The sequence below is a fragment of the Sebastes fasciatus genome, chromosome 5 (assembly GCF_043250625.1).
Source record: "Sebastes fasciatus isolate fSebFas1 chromosome 5, fSebFas1.pri, whole genome shotgun sequence".
NCBI classification, from domain to species: Eukaryota; Metazoa; Chordata; class Actinopteri; order Perciformes; family Sebastidae; genus Sebastes; species Sebastes fasciatus.
This window is the reverse complement of record NC_133799.1, coordinates 17,692,023-17,708,344: the sequence shown is the minus strand read 5'-3', so window position 1 is coordinate 17,708,344 and position 16,322 is coordinate 17,692,023. Positions and strand designations below refer to the sequence as shown.

General features: G+C 41.9%; 1 protein-coding gene across 1 annotated transcript in view; it reads right to left on the bottom strand.

Annotated features, from left to right (window-relative positions):
* Positions 1-252: 252 nt before the first annotated feature.
* agbl4 (AGBL carboxypeptidase 4) overlaps positions 253-16,322 on the bottom strand; it is a 323,638-nt gene continuing 307,568 nt past the window's right edge. The window contains exons 10-13 of the mRNA XM_074635409.1: positions 15,066-15,218; positions 10,209-10,371; positions 1,228-1,321; positions 253-1,056 (exon numbers count right to left, since the gene is read on the bottom strand). Coding sequence (XP_074491510.1) covers positions 960-1,056; positions 1,228-1,321; positions 10,209-10,371; positions 15,066-15,218 — 507 coding nt within the window. The 3' untranslated portion in view covers positions 253-959. The remainder of the gene's footprint in view (positions 1,057-1,227; positions 1,322-10,208; positions 10,372-15,065; positions 15,219-16,322) is intronic.

Below are 16,322 nucleotides of genomic sequence, written 5' to 3'. Positions count from 1 at the left end.
ATATACTGCCTACCCCCACTTTAATTCAATATGGAAGTGAGCCCAATGTGAGCAAGAGTCATAAGAGTTTCGAGGGAAACATATTTTCTCCCAGATTACAGTTGCAGTTTTGAACAGTTTTAAACACATGGTTCACATTGTAAATTCAAACAAAACAAAACTACTTGGTTTTGTAAAAGAAAATCATGGTTTTGGCTTAAAATTACTACATTTGTAGTGAAAACCTGGGGACACGACTAAAATATGTATTTTAACTAATATATTGTGAGTTTCCGATGAGAAAATGTATTTCTGTGTCTAAATTGTAAATAGAGTCACACAATAACACAAAAAAATAAAATTTCTTTTTAAGAATTCTAATCATTGTATTTCATGGTGAAGTGTAGTGTTCACAGTGGGGTCAGGCTAAAATCCAATTCTTTGTGTTCTAGGTAGTTTTTTATTAAAGTTTTACATGATGTATCTTCAAATTGTAATAAGGAAAAGGTGCAGGATATTTTGCTTGATAATATAATGTATTATACATTTTTTTCATGGATATTTATGCATGTAATGACATGGGGACAGAAAAGGCACCGATTCGGCGGAGTTGTCCTAATAACACCACAGTCATAAAATAAGTCAGTAACAGCAGGGAAGCATGCATTTATTTACATTTGTATAGACAACAAAAAGGAGCTGCTGAATGAAGGCCTCAGATGGACTTTAGATGGGTAACCAGTTTTGGCATTCAATAGTCCACATTTTATAGTCACTAAATAGCCTAAGAGGAAGCTTGTTCTGATTTTAGTCCTGCAAGTACCAGCCATCCCACTGTTACAAATCTGTGAAAATAAGTCTTTATAGCCGGGGAGATGTGGAGCTTCTAAAGGCAATGAAGTGTGAAGGATCCTCCTGCTACGGTGCTCTGCATTTTATACATGCTCAGTCTGTGTCCGCCCGTCCGTCTGTCTGTTTGTCTAGTGCCTGACACCCTGGCTCTTCTCCTTCTCTCTGTCTGCTGCATCTCTGTTGCCCTTTCTGTTACCATCGCCTGTCTGGGACATCACCTCGGAGCTGGAGACAAAAACATATCAATGTGAGAGACTGAGATGGTAGGGTACAGTTCAGGGAACAGCAAAACAAAAATACATCCATTTGAATATGAACAACACAGCAAATTAAAGTCATAATTGGATATTTGATTTAATTTCATATTTATTCATTCATAATGCCACACTGCTTTACCTTTGAATGTGAGTCGGTCTGTTGTCCTTGATGAGGTTGTTGAGTTTGTAGTAATCTAGGAAGGTTCGAGCCACGTTCCTGCCCAGTTTTGTGTCTGAGGACAGGGAGTTAAAGCTAATTGTCTTTGGAAGAGCCTCGGGTAACATTGCCCAAAACATTTCCTAGATCAGTGGTTCCCAAACTGCCCTTGCATTACATTGTGGAGTGAAACTTAAAGCTGCACTGAGAATTACCATCCAACTCTACAGTGTCTCCATTCAACGCAGCATTTTAGCATCTTTCAGCTCATTGTTTTGGTTTTACGGCCCGTAACTTTGCTGTCTGGTTTACTCTAATTTGTAATATCTCTGATGTATATTTGTATGATGCATTCAAACCACTTAATCTTCACTAAGATAAGACACGTTTAACATAAAGTAATATAAAACATTTTTTAAATCATCCCCTCTGTCACCACCAACAATCACACCCAGTGAGGTACAGTAAATAACTAGGGTCTACAGTAGCAACTGGATAAATGAGCAGTGTAAATCCTCAAGGTACAACGCATTGCGGTCTGAATAAACTGAGGCTAAATCAACTGCATTTCCCGTCAGCCAAATGCACGATGCTGGTATGAATCACACAAAAGCAATTACTTATACACTGAGGCCTTATTTAAATTCAGAGGTGAGCGCACACATCATCCCCCTGCCCAATTGTCCCTCACTACATTAGTGACAATATCAATAACTTCACTGCTTTTATAAAACAGCTGAGCGTCTATGAGTGCTGTTGCTAAGCCTGTGATCATTAGGCTAGCAGAGCAAGTAATGATGACAATCAGGTTCGGATAATGAAGAAGTAGAGAACCACTGAATGCCAACAATGTTCCCAATCACTGAGAGTGAGGATATAGTAAATACAGATAATAAGAACAATGTCGCTAACAGAAGTAAATCGCATCTAGTCACTGAGGAAAACACCATCAATATCAATCTGTTTAGACATATGTCCATTGTCCTTATTCCATCATCTTCCATCTATACAAAATGTGCATTCACACCGTTCATATAGATCCCAACACAAAAACAAAGTTCTTTTCCCTATCTCGAGGCATTGATGTTTAGCTGCCTCCATTCTTCACCAGGCTGGAGCATGATGGAACAACACCAAGACATAATCTGTCACTTTCCCCTGTCATTACCTTGTTGATACTCAGATACGGCATGTCATCCGCTGGACTATTTATCTGTCACAAACCTGTGATTGAAACAACTGGCATACAGAAAAAGATCCCCCCCCCAAAAAAGATGGAGATTCGGTCATTTTTATTTTGTATTTTCCAATTTCTCGTAATGATCAAAAAATGACCTGTACATAAATCCTGGTTGCTATAAAGGTGAAAAATCTATTGTTCAAAGCCTGTTAACTTGTAAACCATTCATCCTTGGTTTGAACGGGCTGTCTGGGCGTATACTTCAGGCTTTGTAGTTTGTCATACATCAAGCAACACACACACACACACAAACAAACACAAGGGTATACCTGGTAAGTAAGCCCTGTAAATATGCAAGCAACCCCTCTGTAGCGAGTCTGTCACCTTGGCCTTTGAGGGCGTGTTTTTGCGTGTGTTCAGGAGTCTGCAGAGGACTTCATTCTTCACCCGGCAGGCTGATGGCAATGCTCTCCACACGACTCCAGAGTCTATATTTACACCCCATCTGGCTGTTTGTCTGTGAGTCCTGCATCAGGCCAGACTCGCTGTGCGAGTGTGTGTGTATGTGGATGGACCACACAGTCTGTCTCATTACTGCTAGCTGATGATACTGATTAGGTCGAGATAAAACTACAGATGAACAGACTAAGGTTACGTCCTTCTGAATCTTGCTTTTATGCTAATTTTAATGCATAATAGTTATAAACAAGTCGGCAGCCATGCTAGCAGGACAGCTGTGCTTTGAGCTTACTGGTAACAGCATGCTATCTCACAGAGACAATGCAAACATGCTGATGTTTAGCAGGCATAATGTACCACGTTCACCATCTTAGTTTAGCATGTTTGCTAATAATCAATAAACACAAAGTTCAGCCAACACTTTCTCATCCCAACTTGTCATATACTGACGCTTTGTCAGACCCCTCCACGTCACTTTTTCCGTCACACTAAACACATGCATAATGTTGTGAGGTAAACGAAAACACTTGCTTAGGTTTAGGCAACAAAGCCGCTTTGTTAGGTTTAGGAAAAAAACAAAATAGTTGGGCATAAAATTATTAAGTTTATACACTGCAAATGTGACTGGACCTTGTGAAACGTGACACACGGGACACAAACAGCAGACTGCTGTTTCATCCAGGAGACTCCTGGATAACAACGGCTTGTATATCCAGGAGACTCCTGGATGAAAGTCCTGTGTTGTTGGACCCGTCCTACCCTCCCACCCGCCCTGTGTGTCTCTTTCGCTCTTTAGGGCCCTGACACACAAAGCCGATGAGCGTCCGTCGGCATAGTTTTTTCCGTGTGTCCCGCACTGTCGGCTCCAGTCTGCCCATGTTGGAGGTTTTTCGGCCAATTCAGCATGTTGAATCGGCAGCAGAGCTCGTCATGTTTCATAACAACGGCTTGTATATCCGCAGTCCTCGATCTTACGGTTTATCTTTTTTTGAATGATGAATACAGACTACTGCCACCTGCTGGTGTGGAGAGTTATTTCATCTCACGCAGACGCAGCACGTACATGTTAACTAGCTGTCGGCTGTAGTCTTTACAGTGTGTTCAGGTGCAACTTTTTGGAAAGGCTAAAACGATGTGAGGCAACTCAACTGGTGGTCTTTGTCGCCGCTACTTCTCTGATGTCGGGTTTGTGTGTCCCCAGCTTTAAACTACGTCACAACATTCCCGGAGCACTTTTCCCTGAGTGTTCACTATTGCCGCGGATGGGTTTACATTGTAGTTAATGGAAAGCCCGATGCGTCTCATACTGTACCAACGAACGCCAACTGACGTGACAAAGCGTCGGTATTTGACGTCCTGGGAATGAGAACGGGAGAACAATTGTTGTGATATTTCAAAGTGGTGGGCCAACTAACCAATCAACCGTCAGACAGGACAGACATTCCTATCCCTAGAGCTGTTGGCATGGCTAAAAATAACACATATTATTTGAATGTAGGGAGTTATTAATTAATTAAGAGCTGATATATACTCAGAAATGTTCATATTCAAGGACATAAACACACTATTGCAAATGTTACTGCGTACTGTCAACAAACAAACTCCCCTTGTATCCTTGACGCCTTCGTTCTGACCTCAGGAAACTTTTTGGTGTTTTCCTCCGTTCTCTTTCATCAGCAGAGCTCGGTGCCAGTCCTGAGCTCTTTGGCCAGGCACGCTCAGCGACAGAAATATTTCCCGGACCCCACCGAGCGCAGATGGCCTCTCAGCTTGGCTTGTCACGACTCACTCGTCTGTTGTGGGAGGTTTCGTGATGGACGGTCAGCTTCTGAAGGAGAACGTCGTCCACGTGGCGAATAGTCGGAGACGCAAAGGATGCCCTGACTGCTGTCTGGCCCGTTGCCGGGGGAAACCGTAGGGTCTGGAACGAGGCTGCTGCAGGAAGTGATGTGTGCGAGAGCCAGGAAACAGTTGGTGGGCTGTAGCTTGGATTACAGAGGTGGGTGGTAGAGGAAATATTCAGAGAGACTTCAGCTGCTTTACTCCTCATCTAGGCAGCCTCATAGACTAATACTGATAATATTGTTCATACTGAATCATCAACTTAACTAGATCTGAAAGCATTATCATTATCATTGTGTAATCATTATCCAGCTCCAAAGAGGTCAAAGAGGTGTGTGTGTGTGCCAGCTTCACACAGTCTGTCAGCATCTTGCCTGCCTGTCACCTAGGTGTGTGAGGTGTATTCTTTAACATCTCGGTACACATAACGGTCTTGTCTAATCAATAGCAGGTCATTGTCATGGCTCAAGGGCACGCCAGCTTAGGCGCTGATGAGATACGTGAGACAAAAGGGGATGGGGACATGACTTGTTTACTGCAGCTGTTTACTGTCAGCATGCCATTTAGCGGCTTTCACCATTATGTCCCTCGTGCCTGGTCCTGTAGGACAGACAGACAAGGTGACGATCAAACAACAAGGCCCCCAGTGGTAAAATGGACAAGACACGCGGAGAATGCTGTCCAGATCGGACGGGAGTTAACAAGCAGACAAGCAGGGGACGTTCAAGCCATCAATACGAGCCGCTGACAGGTCCTGTCACTTCGCTGACACGTAGAGAACTAATTATCAATGCTAATTAAGAGGCCAGTCAACAACAGCAATACAGAAAAGGGACATTTTTGTCCCCAATAGCGATTTCAGCAGACTGAAAGACCTCACGTCCCGTTGCCCAAAGGGACAACCAAGGGTTGATTTAAATCCCTGACAAGAGGAACTGTCACTGCCAAGGAGACGAGCTCTGAAACTTGAGTAGTAAAATGAAATAGAAAGGCTTCTGTTTTCTTACAGTGTGCACTCGCAGGAATACAAGACTCTTCTGATCTACGCTGCTCTGAAAACAGAATATGGATACTATTTTTATATTCCAATTATTATGTTTCTTTACAAGAGTTGTACTCATCTGTTGTTTAGGAAAGGCTCTGCTTTGTGTATACTAGTTCAAGAAATAAAATCACTGTAAAACAAACAGTAACAATACACACACGACTCAACGTGGTACCTGTGGTTTATGGCTTCAAGCCTCTCTTTATGTTCTTCCTTATTACTGTCATTAATCTTAAAGGTATTCTTTGTTATAATGTTGCAATCCAATGACAGCAGCGATAATAAATTAACTGAAATGAAAACAACTAAAACTAGTTGTGAATGTATATAACCTTGGATTGTACAGTTTGGCACCATAAACTGCATATAAGAAGTGGACGTAGTCACCTTCACGTCACCCATTTGTTTGTGGACTGTTGTTTTGAAGCCTCAAGTTCGGCATTTTGGCCGTCGCCATCTTGGTTTTTTGCAACCAGAAGTGACACGAGAGGGTGGAGCTAAGTACAACCGAACGCTGAATAAGACATTTTTAGGCGACTAAAAATTTTACAATTAACTTTCAAGAACTGAAAACACACTGTGAAAGGGTTAAAGTTCTACTACGAAAATACGCACAACTCCCAGACCGGACAACGCCGTGACAGCGACCTGTCAATCACAAGGTAGCCACGCCCTAAAGCATACTCTGCTTTATGGTCTATTTGACACTAAATGGGACCATAACTTACTAAATGAACATCATGCTGTATTGAAGAAGACTTGAAACTAGCAATTGAGACCATAAACTCATGTTTACAATGTTTACTGAGGTAATAAATTAAGTGAGAAGTAGGGTCATTTTCTCATAGACTTCTATACAATCTGACTTCTATTTGCAACCAGAGGAGTCGCCCCCTGCTGGCTATTAGAAAGAATGCAAGTTTAAGGCACTTCAGCATTGGCTTCACTTTTCAGACCCAGAGGTTGCCCACTGTTTGGGACCTTTCAATTTCATTTCAAAACATCTCAGCTGCTTTCATCTCTTACTCATCAACTCTCACTTCAACCGCTTTCAACTTTTACACTTCAACTGACAATTCTACTGCTTTCATCTCTTATTGTTTAACTGGGGAGTTCATCTACTTTCAGTGCTTACACTCCAGCTCAATCACACTTGATTTCAAGTCATCTCAGTGCATGAAACTTCTTTCAGCACTTCCATTTTAACTGCCACTTCAACATCTTTCACTATTGTAACTGCTAATGCTTCAACTGCAAATTTTCAGCTGTGATCACACTTCAATTTTCACCCCAAAAATGTTGCCTTTTCTAACTTTCTCATGAACATCAACTTTATCAACACATACAAAAAACTACCACAACATAACTGGAGTTGTTCATGTGTGCATCTTTTGTGAGTGCTCATGTGAGGACAACTGTTCATCTGAGCAGATCAACAATATTTGTGCAATCACCTGTGCGTTTAAATGTGTGCGCTTGCTTGCACGTGTGAGCACCTATCCATTTGTGCGTGTCTGTGTGATATGATGTGTATGATGTGTGGTAGTGAAGCATATTTGCCTCCAAGCTATAGCATTTGCATACTTCTCACTGCCTGTCCATTGGGTGTCAGGCTCACTGATGCATACTGTGTTCCACTGGCAGCTCATGGAGTCCCACTGTTATGGCGAGGTGCACGTGTGGGTGTTGATGTTTTGGCAGACAGATATCACACACACACATATATAGAAAATGACGGCTACAGGTGTGTATTTTCGAGTTAGGCAACCCCACATTGGATAACCCAACATTGACTCTCTTGACAATAGATGTGGATTATTTGAGTGAACATCTTCGATAAGAAGACCACTGTTTCAGAATCCTCTGCATGTCTTTTACTGAAGGAAAACAGCAAATTTGCAGGAATCAAACAAGAGAGAAAATTTCATTTTTCTTCCTCTCAGAGTTAGAAGTCTGAAAATCTTGAAAATCTGCACGTCTGTACTATGACAGCAAAAAGCAACCGCTCAACTCAGCGCAGGCGAAACAAGAGCAAAATGTTTCAGGGAAGCCTGAATGGCTTTTTAAAGTTTTTGAATAATTCTTCAAAGTCACAGAGAATACTGTCTTTCAACAACACACAAAAGCACCCACACACCTACAAGGTAAGCAAAGCTCACATAAATGCACAAACCGAACACACACAATAGGAAGCGTCAAGCTGAGTTTTGAACGAGGTCCCAGATTCTCTCAACCTTGATCCATTCCACTTTCCAGTTTAAACTGGAAAGCACCGGAAGGTCCATCACAAAACAGTTGGACTGTGAAAATAGAGAAAAACTTGGAGAAAAATAACAGCTGAAAATATTTAATTACAGTTCTGGGACGTGGGATGACAGTGAAACTGAAACTAAGTACAGTACGTAAAAAGAGACATATACGGTACATATAGGAGTATAGGTATATTCACACGCACGCACGCACACACATGCAGACACACACACACAGGTGTTAATGATTAGAGGACGAAGAGAAGACAGACACACGGTAGAGGTTGTCCCCGCTGTTTCAGAGAAGACGATTCTCAGCTTGACTAAATGATATAATGAGCTGTTATGTTCTGGGTGACGAGATGAGAGGAAAGGACAGAACGGAGGAGAGACGAGGACATGGAAGGAGAGATCAGACAACAAATACAGACGCACTCCGCATCACACCTTCAAACTGTGACAAAAGTCTCAGCTGTGAGAAAGGTTAAGATTTCAATTTTGGTGGCGACGAGTCACAGCAGTGAGAGAAGGAGAGTCAGGAAAGATTAAAGGGTAAGGGCGGCATGTTTTGAAGGTGGTAAAAGTTAGGGGTTGTTACTCATTTGTCATGTATTAGTTTAAAGGACTGTGTGTGTGTGTGTGCATCAGGTGAGAAAGGTGGAGGGGGGAGGGGGGTGTCGAGATGCTAAAGGTCTCTGTTGATGATTTGCACGCTCCATCGAGCTGACTGCTGGGGCGTATAAAGCGACATGGTCGGCTCCTTCAACCTGCCTGACCCCAATCTCCACTCTACACCAGGTCCCCGTGCTGCCTGCCCACCCTGCGGAGCCCCTCCTCCTTGTACACCTCCCCTTCTCACACATACACACACACCTGGAAAACAAAAAAAAGATCAAGCACGTCCTCCCACAAGGGCTGAGTTTTCCTCCAATTTGACCTTCAGACGAAATGTCCCCTCACGTACAGGCAGGGACCTGGCTCCCACCATTTCTTATCCAGCTCTGAACGCAGTGCCACCAACTCAAATGAAAACACAGCGGGATTTGTTTATCACCACAGCCAGACACCAGTCAGTCTCCTCAACGTAAGGCAAACTATTTGTCTGTGGCTGTGGTGGTGCCCTGCGTGCATGCACATGCCTGAGATGTTTCTATCAGAAGCATTAAAGCTGCAGTGGGTAGAAATGGAGCAAATAAAGATTTAAAAAAGTTATTTTTATAAAACGGTCGCTATATCTTGACAATAGTGCACCGGAGGAAAACAACCAATCAGAGCTGAGCTGGAGCCTTCTGTCTATGAGCAGCAAATACAAATACAAATTTCCAATAATCAATACGTATAATGGAGCTGAATGTTACTAACTTTTCATGTGTGTGTGTGAATCAGACAGAATCACATCTATGGTGAGTCAGACTGTGCCACTAGAGGGCACTAGGGCTACGTCTATATCCACCCTCCCCCTCCACCTGCAGAATATGTGTAGGGGAGCACATACTTTTCATATGTAGGGTCCTTATCGCTCTCTCTAAATCTCTCCTTCTCCCTCTTCTCACTCACTCTATCGGTAAGATCAGACCGCCATCGGCCAGCTCTCAGGAGCTCTTCAGCCCTGAGAAGGTCAGCCGAAGGAAAACTTCCTCCCATCTGGCTCCATTAAGGCACCTGTGACCTTCGGTTCCCGTGACGAATGTAATGCGTGTGCTCCTATGCGTGTGTGCATGATTGTAGTCGACAGGAATCATGTTTGTTCCATTGTGCCATTGTTTATCGCAATCAAACGCGCGACACTACATATGCCAACACAAGCCCCTTTCTCCTCTCTCCTTTGTAAATAAAATCAATAGACGCAGCTATCACATCCCTATTCTGTCACTGCACATCTGTCGCAACAAGCGGCAACAAAAGAGCAACATGGTTTTCTTGGGAGTACACATGACCCGACACACTCACACAGACTCACTACCAGGGATACAAATATTCAAATAAGGACTCGAATGATTACTAGATCAATTGGCTTGATTTCAGTGGGAGATTGTAGCTGCAGGAACGTCTGTGTGTGTGTGAAACAAGGAGAGAGCAGAAATTAAGAGAGACACAATAGAACATTACGGCTGCTCTCTACACTTTTCCTCCCTTGACACACGCAGATGCACGTACGCTCACTCAGATCACATTCATTGAAGGATACACGTCTCCTCGGTGTACGGCACAGGAGCGGTGCTGCCAGCTGTCATGTAGCTGTAGAAGGACACCTCTAGGGTGTAGCAGTAGGACGAGTCATCAAGGAGGCCACCGAGGAACCGCCTACCGGTGCCGGCCTTCACCACGTCCCGGTTAAAGGACGTGTTGGACTGGAGGAATACACAAAAAGACATCGTGTTAGATTAGTGGTTAGAAAGATGACACTTCGGTGAGAGGATTTGGGTTCAAGTCTTTGTGTCAGCAAACATCTTCCCTGTTAAAGCATATTTGAGCAAGACTCTGGAGTTTGGAGAATTTCCCTATGGAGATCATTAGCCCCGACTATGACAAATAACCTTAAGTACCTCTATGGAACCTGAGTACTTTTATAGAAATTGTTATGAGCTTCAAAAGTGTTTTCCAGTTGAAACTTCTTAAAAGAAAATGTTCTTGAAAACCTGAATTTATTTCTTACAGTAAAAGAAAAGAAAATCACATTGCTTTTGTGTTTTTGTGTCCCAGTTTACAGATTAAAAAAAGTCAACACTGCACAGTTGTACACTACGGTGGAAATTAGTCTGTTACTTCCAACTTCTGTAGAATTATAAAGTGACTTTTGTGGAAGACCCCAGAGTGTAAATAAGCAAGTGTTTGCTAACAGGTTTCCCATATCAACAATCAGCTACTTAAAGGGTGGGTCCTTTATGTAATTTTATGAGGTTTTTATATAATTATGTAGCTTCCCAGTGGTGTTCCTTATGTATTAAAATCCGAACATTCAAATTTTGGTCAAAGTTCGTATGTTTTAGCATCAACATGTTCCCAAGCCCTTCTAAAATCTTTTTCCCACGTGACCTGATGCAGAGAAGGTTTCTGCACGATGACTATTTTTGTGAATGGAGTCTGGTCTGTTGGCTTTGAAGACTGCAAAAAATACATTCTTCTGCTGCTCCCGTCCACAGCCACTTTACCATGCCGTCAGACAGTCCTTTCCGACGGGAAACTGAAGCCGTTATATCGCTCTCAGACTACAGCCACCAGACTACATTCACAATAACAGGAATTTTGCCTCGCAGATTGTGGGTGTATACATACAAACCCACTTCAAAAAATCCAAACTAACCCTTTCAGTTATAGCCAAACTGAGCACAGCCTTTGACTCAGCTAGTGCTAGCGTTCTCATTATTCATAACCTTATTGATTAGCTTACTTTGGTTACCTACGTAACTGCTACGTTTTGCTTGCTTTTGCTCTTTGCTTAACTTATTTAATCAAGTTGTAACAATCTCAATTGACTTCTCTGGGATAGGTTTAGGTAAATGCATCATTGAATTGTGATGATGCCAGTTTTGTTTATTTACATCACAGATCATATGTAGCATGCAGCAATCCTTTAGCATGAGTATAATATTGTAAATCTAATTGAGTATGTTTAAAGTAAGTTACTATTACTAACAGTAGTAGGTGTATTATATACTGCTGCAGGCGTCTTGAGTCACAGAACCAGCCTTTGACAAGCTAAATTAAAACAAACCTCTTATTGCATTCAAAATAATAAATCAATCCATTAATATCAGCACTGAAACCATTTACATCCTAAATATTTGACTCATCATTTATTTTGACTATATTTCTTGGTTGATAAATGTGAAAAGAAAACAGCTGCTGTCAATATCGGCTGACGTGTCTCATCAGTGAAAATGCATTAACATCCATCCTGATTTCTCAGCAAGTTGCAGTGTTAAGCCTCTTGAGAATCCAGGACAAACGATGAAGGGTACAGTAGCTTATTTGAACAGATTGACTTCATACAAAGTCATTACAACGCTGTAAATGGCTATAGCAGAAGAAAAAAAACCTCCGGCCTATTTTGGGTTTCAGCGTGTCAGCTATACTATATGACGCTGTCTTGGGAAGAGTGTGGAAAAAAGTTTCCATTCACTGTCACTCCGCTCTGCTCTGCTGCAGTGAGAGTTGCCTTGCTGAAATGCAGACTTGGCGGCCACCAGTGGGAGTTTGCCATGATTGTGTTGTGCTGCTGCTGCTGCTGCACTGGGCTTTAGGTAGTGCTGAATGGGCAGAGGGACAAAAGCACAGAGAGGGGGATGACCCCTGGGCCAGCTGTCACACAAGCAATACAGAAAGAGAGAGAGAAATTCTCCTGAAATAGCGTTTTACTCGTCCTTCGTAACTGCGTACCGTATAGACACTGACAATAAGTGACATTTCCACACATGTGTGGGTGAACATCCGCCTCTCTGTATCCAGGTTGACACTGGGTGTCAATGGGTTATAAAGGTTATTCTTTATGATGTGTGTAAGTGGCACTGCTATGAAATGTCACCGTCACTGAGAAAACGAAGGTCAGTGGAAGTGACACCGGGCTGAGACGAAACGGTTTGGTGGATAATGTACCTGTATGAAAAGGTGTTATTAGATTATGCATGTGTGGCCGTGTGCAAGAGCATGAATCAGTGAATGGAAGTTTTCCTCCCACACTTCTCTCCTCCATTTGTTTCCAGTACTTTCATTTCCTTCCTTGATTTTCCCCTCCTCTGCTGCTCTCAGTCTACACAGTCCTGTCCACATAAACCCAGTTTCAGAACACCTGCACTGCTCATATAGAATATCCTGGCCTACTTTTACAGTACAGTCCTGTGCTTCGTCATGACCTATACAGTGTTTGCTATTTCTGTTCTGCACATACATAAAGTATAAATGCATATTCATATTAATGGTTTTATGTCTGGGAAACTGTTCTGTGCATCTGTATGATCTCTTTAGACCCGCAACTACAAGTACAATTCGTATTATGTATTATTTCAAAGGTTTTTGTTCCAATTCAGTTTCCTCTTACTTTTATAGATAGAAATAGATAAAAAAAAAAAAAAAAAATCCAACCAAAAATCCAGGCCCAGTGTTACCAACTCTTTTCCAATGAAAGTAGCTAGCAGCATTAGCTCCAAAAGTCCCTAAATCTAGCGAGAAAGTCCCCAAGTAGAGTGCTACAGGAATGAGTCCTAAACCCAGGAATTGAGTTAGCATTTTAACACTTCTGGTTCCCTCGTCTGGAAGTCAATGGGTTTTTTTGAATGGGTTTTTAGTTAGATGTCTGAAATAAGGTCTGTGTTTAACACAAGCTTAAGAGATTTTAACGTTTTGTTCTACGATATAAAATAAGTCAGTAAATACCCCACTCGCGAATTTTAAAAATTCTTAAAAAAGGCAGTTGCTTACAAGTGGCTAAATTAGACTACTAAACGTCATCACGGCGACTCGTTCTCCTTTACAGTCTCGTTGCATATACTCGCGTTCATGCAACCGTGGTGTAGTTTGTTGATAGCCTAATGTGTAAGTATCATAAACGTGTGTTTGCCACAGAGCTTAATTTCTTCAATAATCCAAAACACAATGGAAAAATCCCATTTTGTTGAGGGAACCAGGGCGAACTTCCTGGTTGGCCTACAACAATACGTCATCCCTGGAGCACTGTATAAAGTCCTGCGACAGAAACAGATACCACATTTTTTTCTTTTTTTGTCAGAGCATTTGTTTTATTGATTGCTGTCAGGATGTAAAGACAATTTCAACAAATATAACAAAACAAGTTTTTAAAGAACATTACCAACCCTAGCTTTAAGGGGGATAGGGCAGATTCTTATACATAATTTCCTCCTCAAGCTCCTCAAGGACTTCTGCCACCACTGCTGCTGTTTTGGCACACCAAAATCTTGCATACCTACCTCATACTGATGTTTTTTGCTGTATTCTTTTACATAATTCATACTTTTTTTAAAATATTCTAGAGTCCGAATCATTGTGTGTGTGTGTGCTTTAGTATTTCAATTATTCTTTGTTACTAGTTAAAGGTAGGCTTGGTAGTGCTGTTCAAATTGTTTTTTTGTGGCTGTCGCAGGACTGTAATAAACCCGTCTAATCATTTAATTCGGCTACCTACCTGAAACTGTTCTGTGCATCAGTAGAGCTGCAGCTATAAGTAAAATTCATATTATATATGTTATTTCACGTTTTTGTTTATATTCTATGTTTCTTCTTACTTGTCAAATTGGATATACAGTTGATTGATAATTTGCAGCTTACTTCCCCATATTTGAAGGGGGATAGGGTAGAATATCACACATCATTTCCATTTCTATTTTTTTTTTTCTCCTCAAGAACTTCTGCCACCACTGCTGCTGTTTTGGCACACCAAAATTTTGCATACCTACCTAAAACCGAAACTTTTCTGTATTCTTTTACATAATTCATACCTTTTTAAATATATCCTACAGTTTGAGTCATTGGGTGTGAGTTTTAGTATTTCAATTATTCTGTTAATACAGTAGTTATTTGACCTGAACTATCAGGGTTTATAAAGTTCAACTCTCCTCTCACCTCCTCTCTTTAGTGGTCAAGGTGAGAATCTTTGTGCACAGCTCCTCTCTTCTGCACACACATCCTCTCAAATAATTTAACACCTCCTATATGTGTGTGTTCTTTACACATGTGTCACCTGGGTGTAAATTGTGTTGCATACATGCAGTCTATGTGTATTTTTTACTCACCTAAAAATAACTAAGCAGATGTTTTTTTTGTTTCAATCAACACCTTGCCTCAAATCCATGCAGTTACACACATTACATCTGGGAGGTGCCCGGTGCCACCAGGGTCTTCAACTGTGTGCCACTAAGAGAGCAACAGTTGGCGATTAAATGCCTCGCTGAACACAACCTCACCGGTAGTTGCTGAGATAGGACTATTTCATGTTCTTTCCGAGCTAGCCCCGGGATTGAAGCTGGGTGAAACTCTGCTCCCGAAGCCTGCAACTCTGCCGTGTTTGTGTGCGTCTGTTTGTGTGACTTACAAAGGAGAAGTCTGGTGCATTTTGGCACAACAGTCTGGGGAAGACAGCCTGTCTCTGGACACGCTCCTCGTCCTCGAACACATTGCCGTACATGAAGCCATTCAGCATGGTGGAGTGGGCATGGACATCAATGTAGAACTCCAAACTAACTCTCTGATGGAGGAAAAGAGGGAACGGACAGAAGCAGACAGAGATAAAAGAAAAAAAAAAACAGCAGGTTAGTAGGAAGATGGGCTATTTTTCTGACAACAGCAACAGTCCACACCGGAGTTTGTCAACTGGGATTAAGCCATCCCTTGCTTTCAGCCATGGGATGACTATAAACCTTCCAGACACCGCAGACTGACATTATGTTTATTACCTGAAAGGAGCCAACCACCCACACATAACTTCAATCAGACTGTCCTTCTGAAGGGCACACTACACTACATACAGTACATGGATGGTGAGCAGAGATGAATATGGTGTAAAGACACACACACACACACACACACACACACACACACACACACACACACACACACACACACACACACACACACACACACACTCTCTCATGTGAATGTCACAGATTCATCACATAGTCCATACTTATTTATCAGGTTAATACTGACTTCATATTGAGTGTGCAATGTCTTTTCTCTACAGCATACCCTGTGTAAAATGGATTTGATAAGATCTGTTTCTCATGCTCAACTCTGTTATCAGTCAATCTGCACACACAGACACACACCTACACGTACTTTTATCTTGTGATGCAAATAGGGAGCTTCCACTGATTTGATTTATCTCCAACTTCTGACTCACAAACTCTGACATGTCTAGATGCAGGACGATCACAGCCCTGTATGACTGAAGCACCCATTTCAGGTATTTCATGCTCATAAAGGTGTGCAGTTTGAGAGATTTGACATTGTTACTCCTCAATACAACAACAACAAAAATGAGATAGTAGAGCTGCTCACACAGGTCCAGGTCTGAAAAGTGAAGCCAATGCTGAAGTGCCTTAAACTTGCATTCTTTCTAATAGCCAGCAGGGGGCGACTCCTCCGGTTGCAAAAAGAAGTCCAATTGTATAGAAGGCTATGAGAAAATGACCCTACTTCTCACTTGATTTATTACCTCAGTAAACATTGTAAACATGAGTTTATGGTCTCAATCGCTAGTTTCAAGTCTTCTTCAATATAGCATGATGTTCGTTTAGTAAATTATGGTCCCATTTAGAGTCAAATAGACCATAAAGCAGGGTATGCTTCA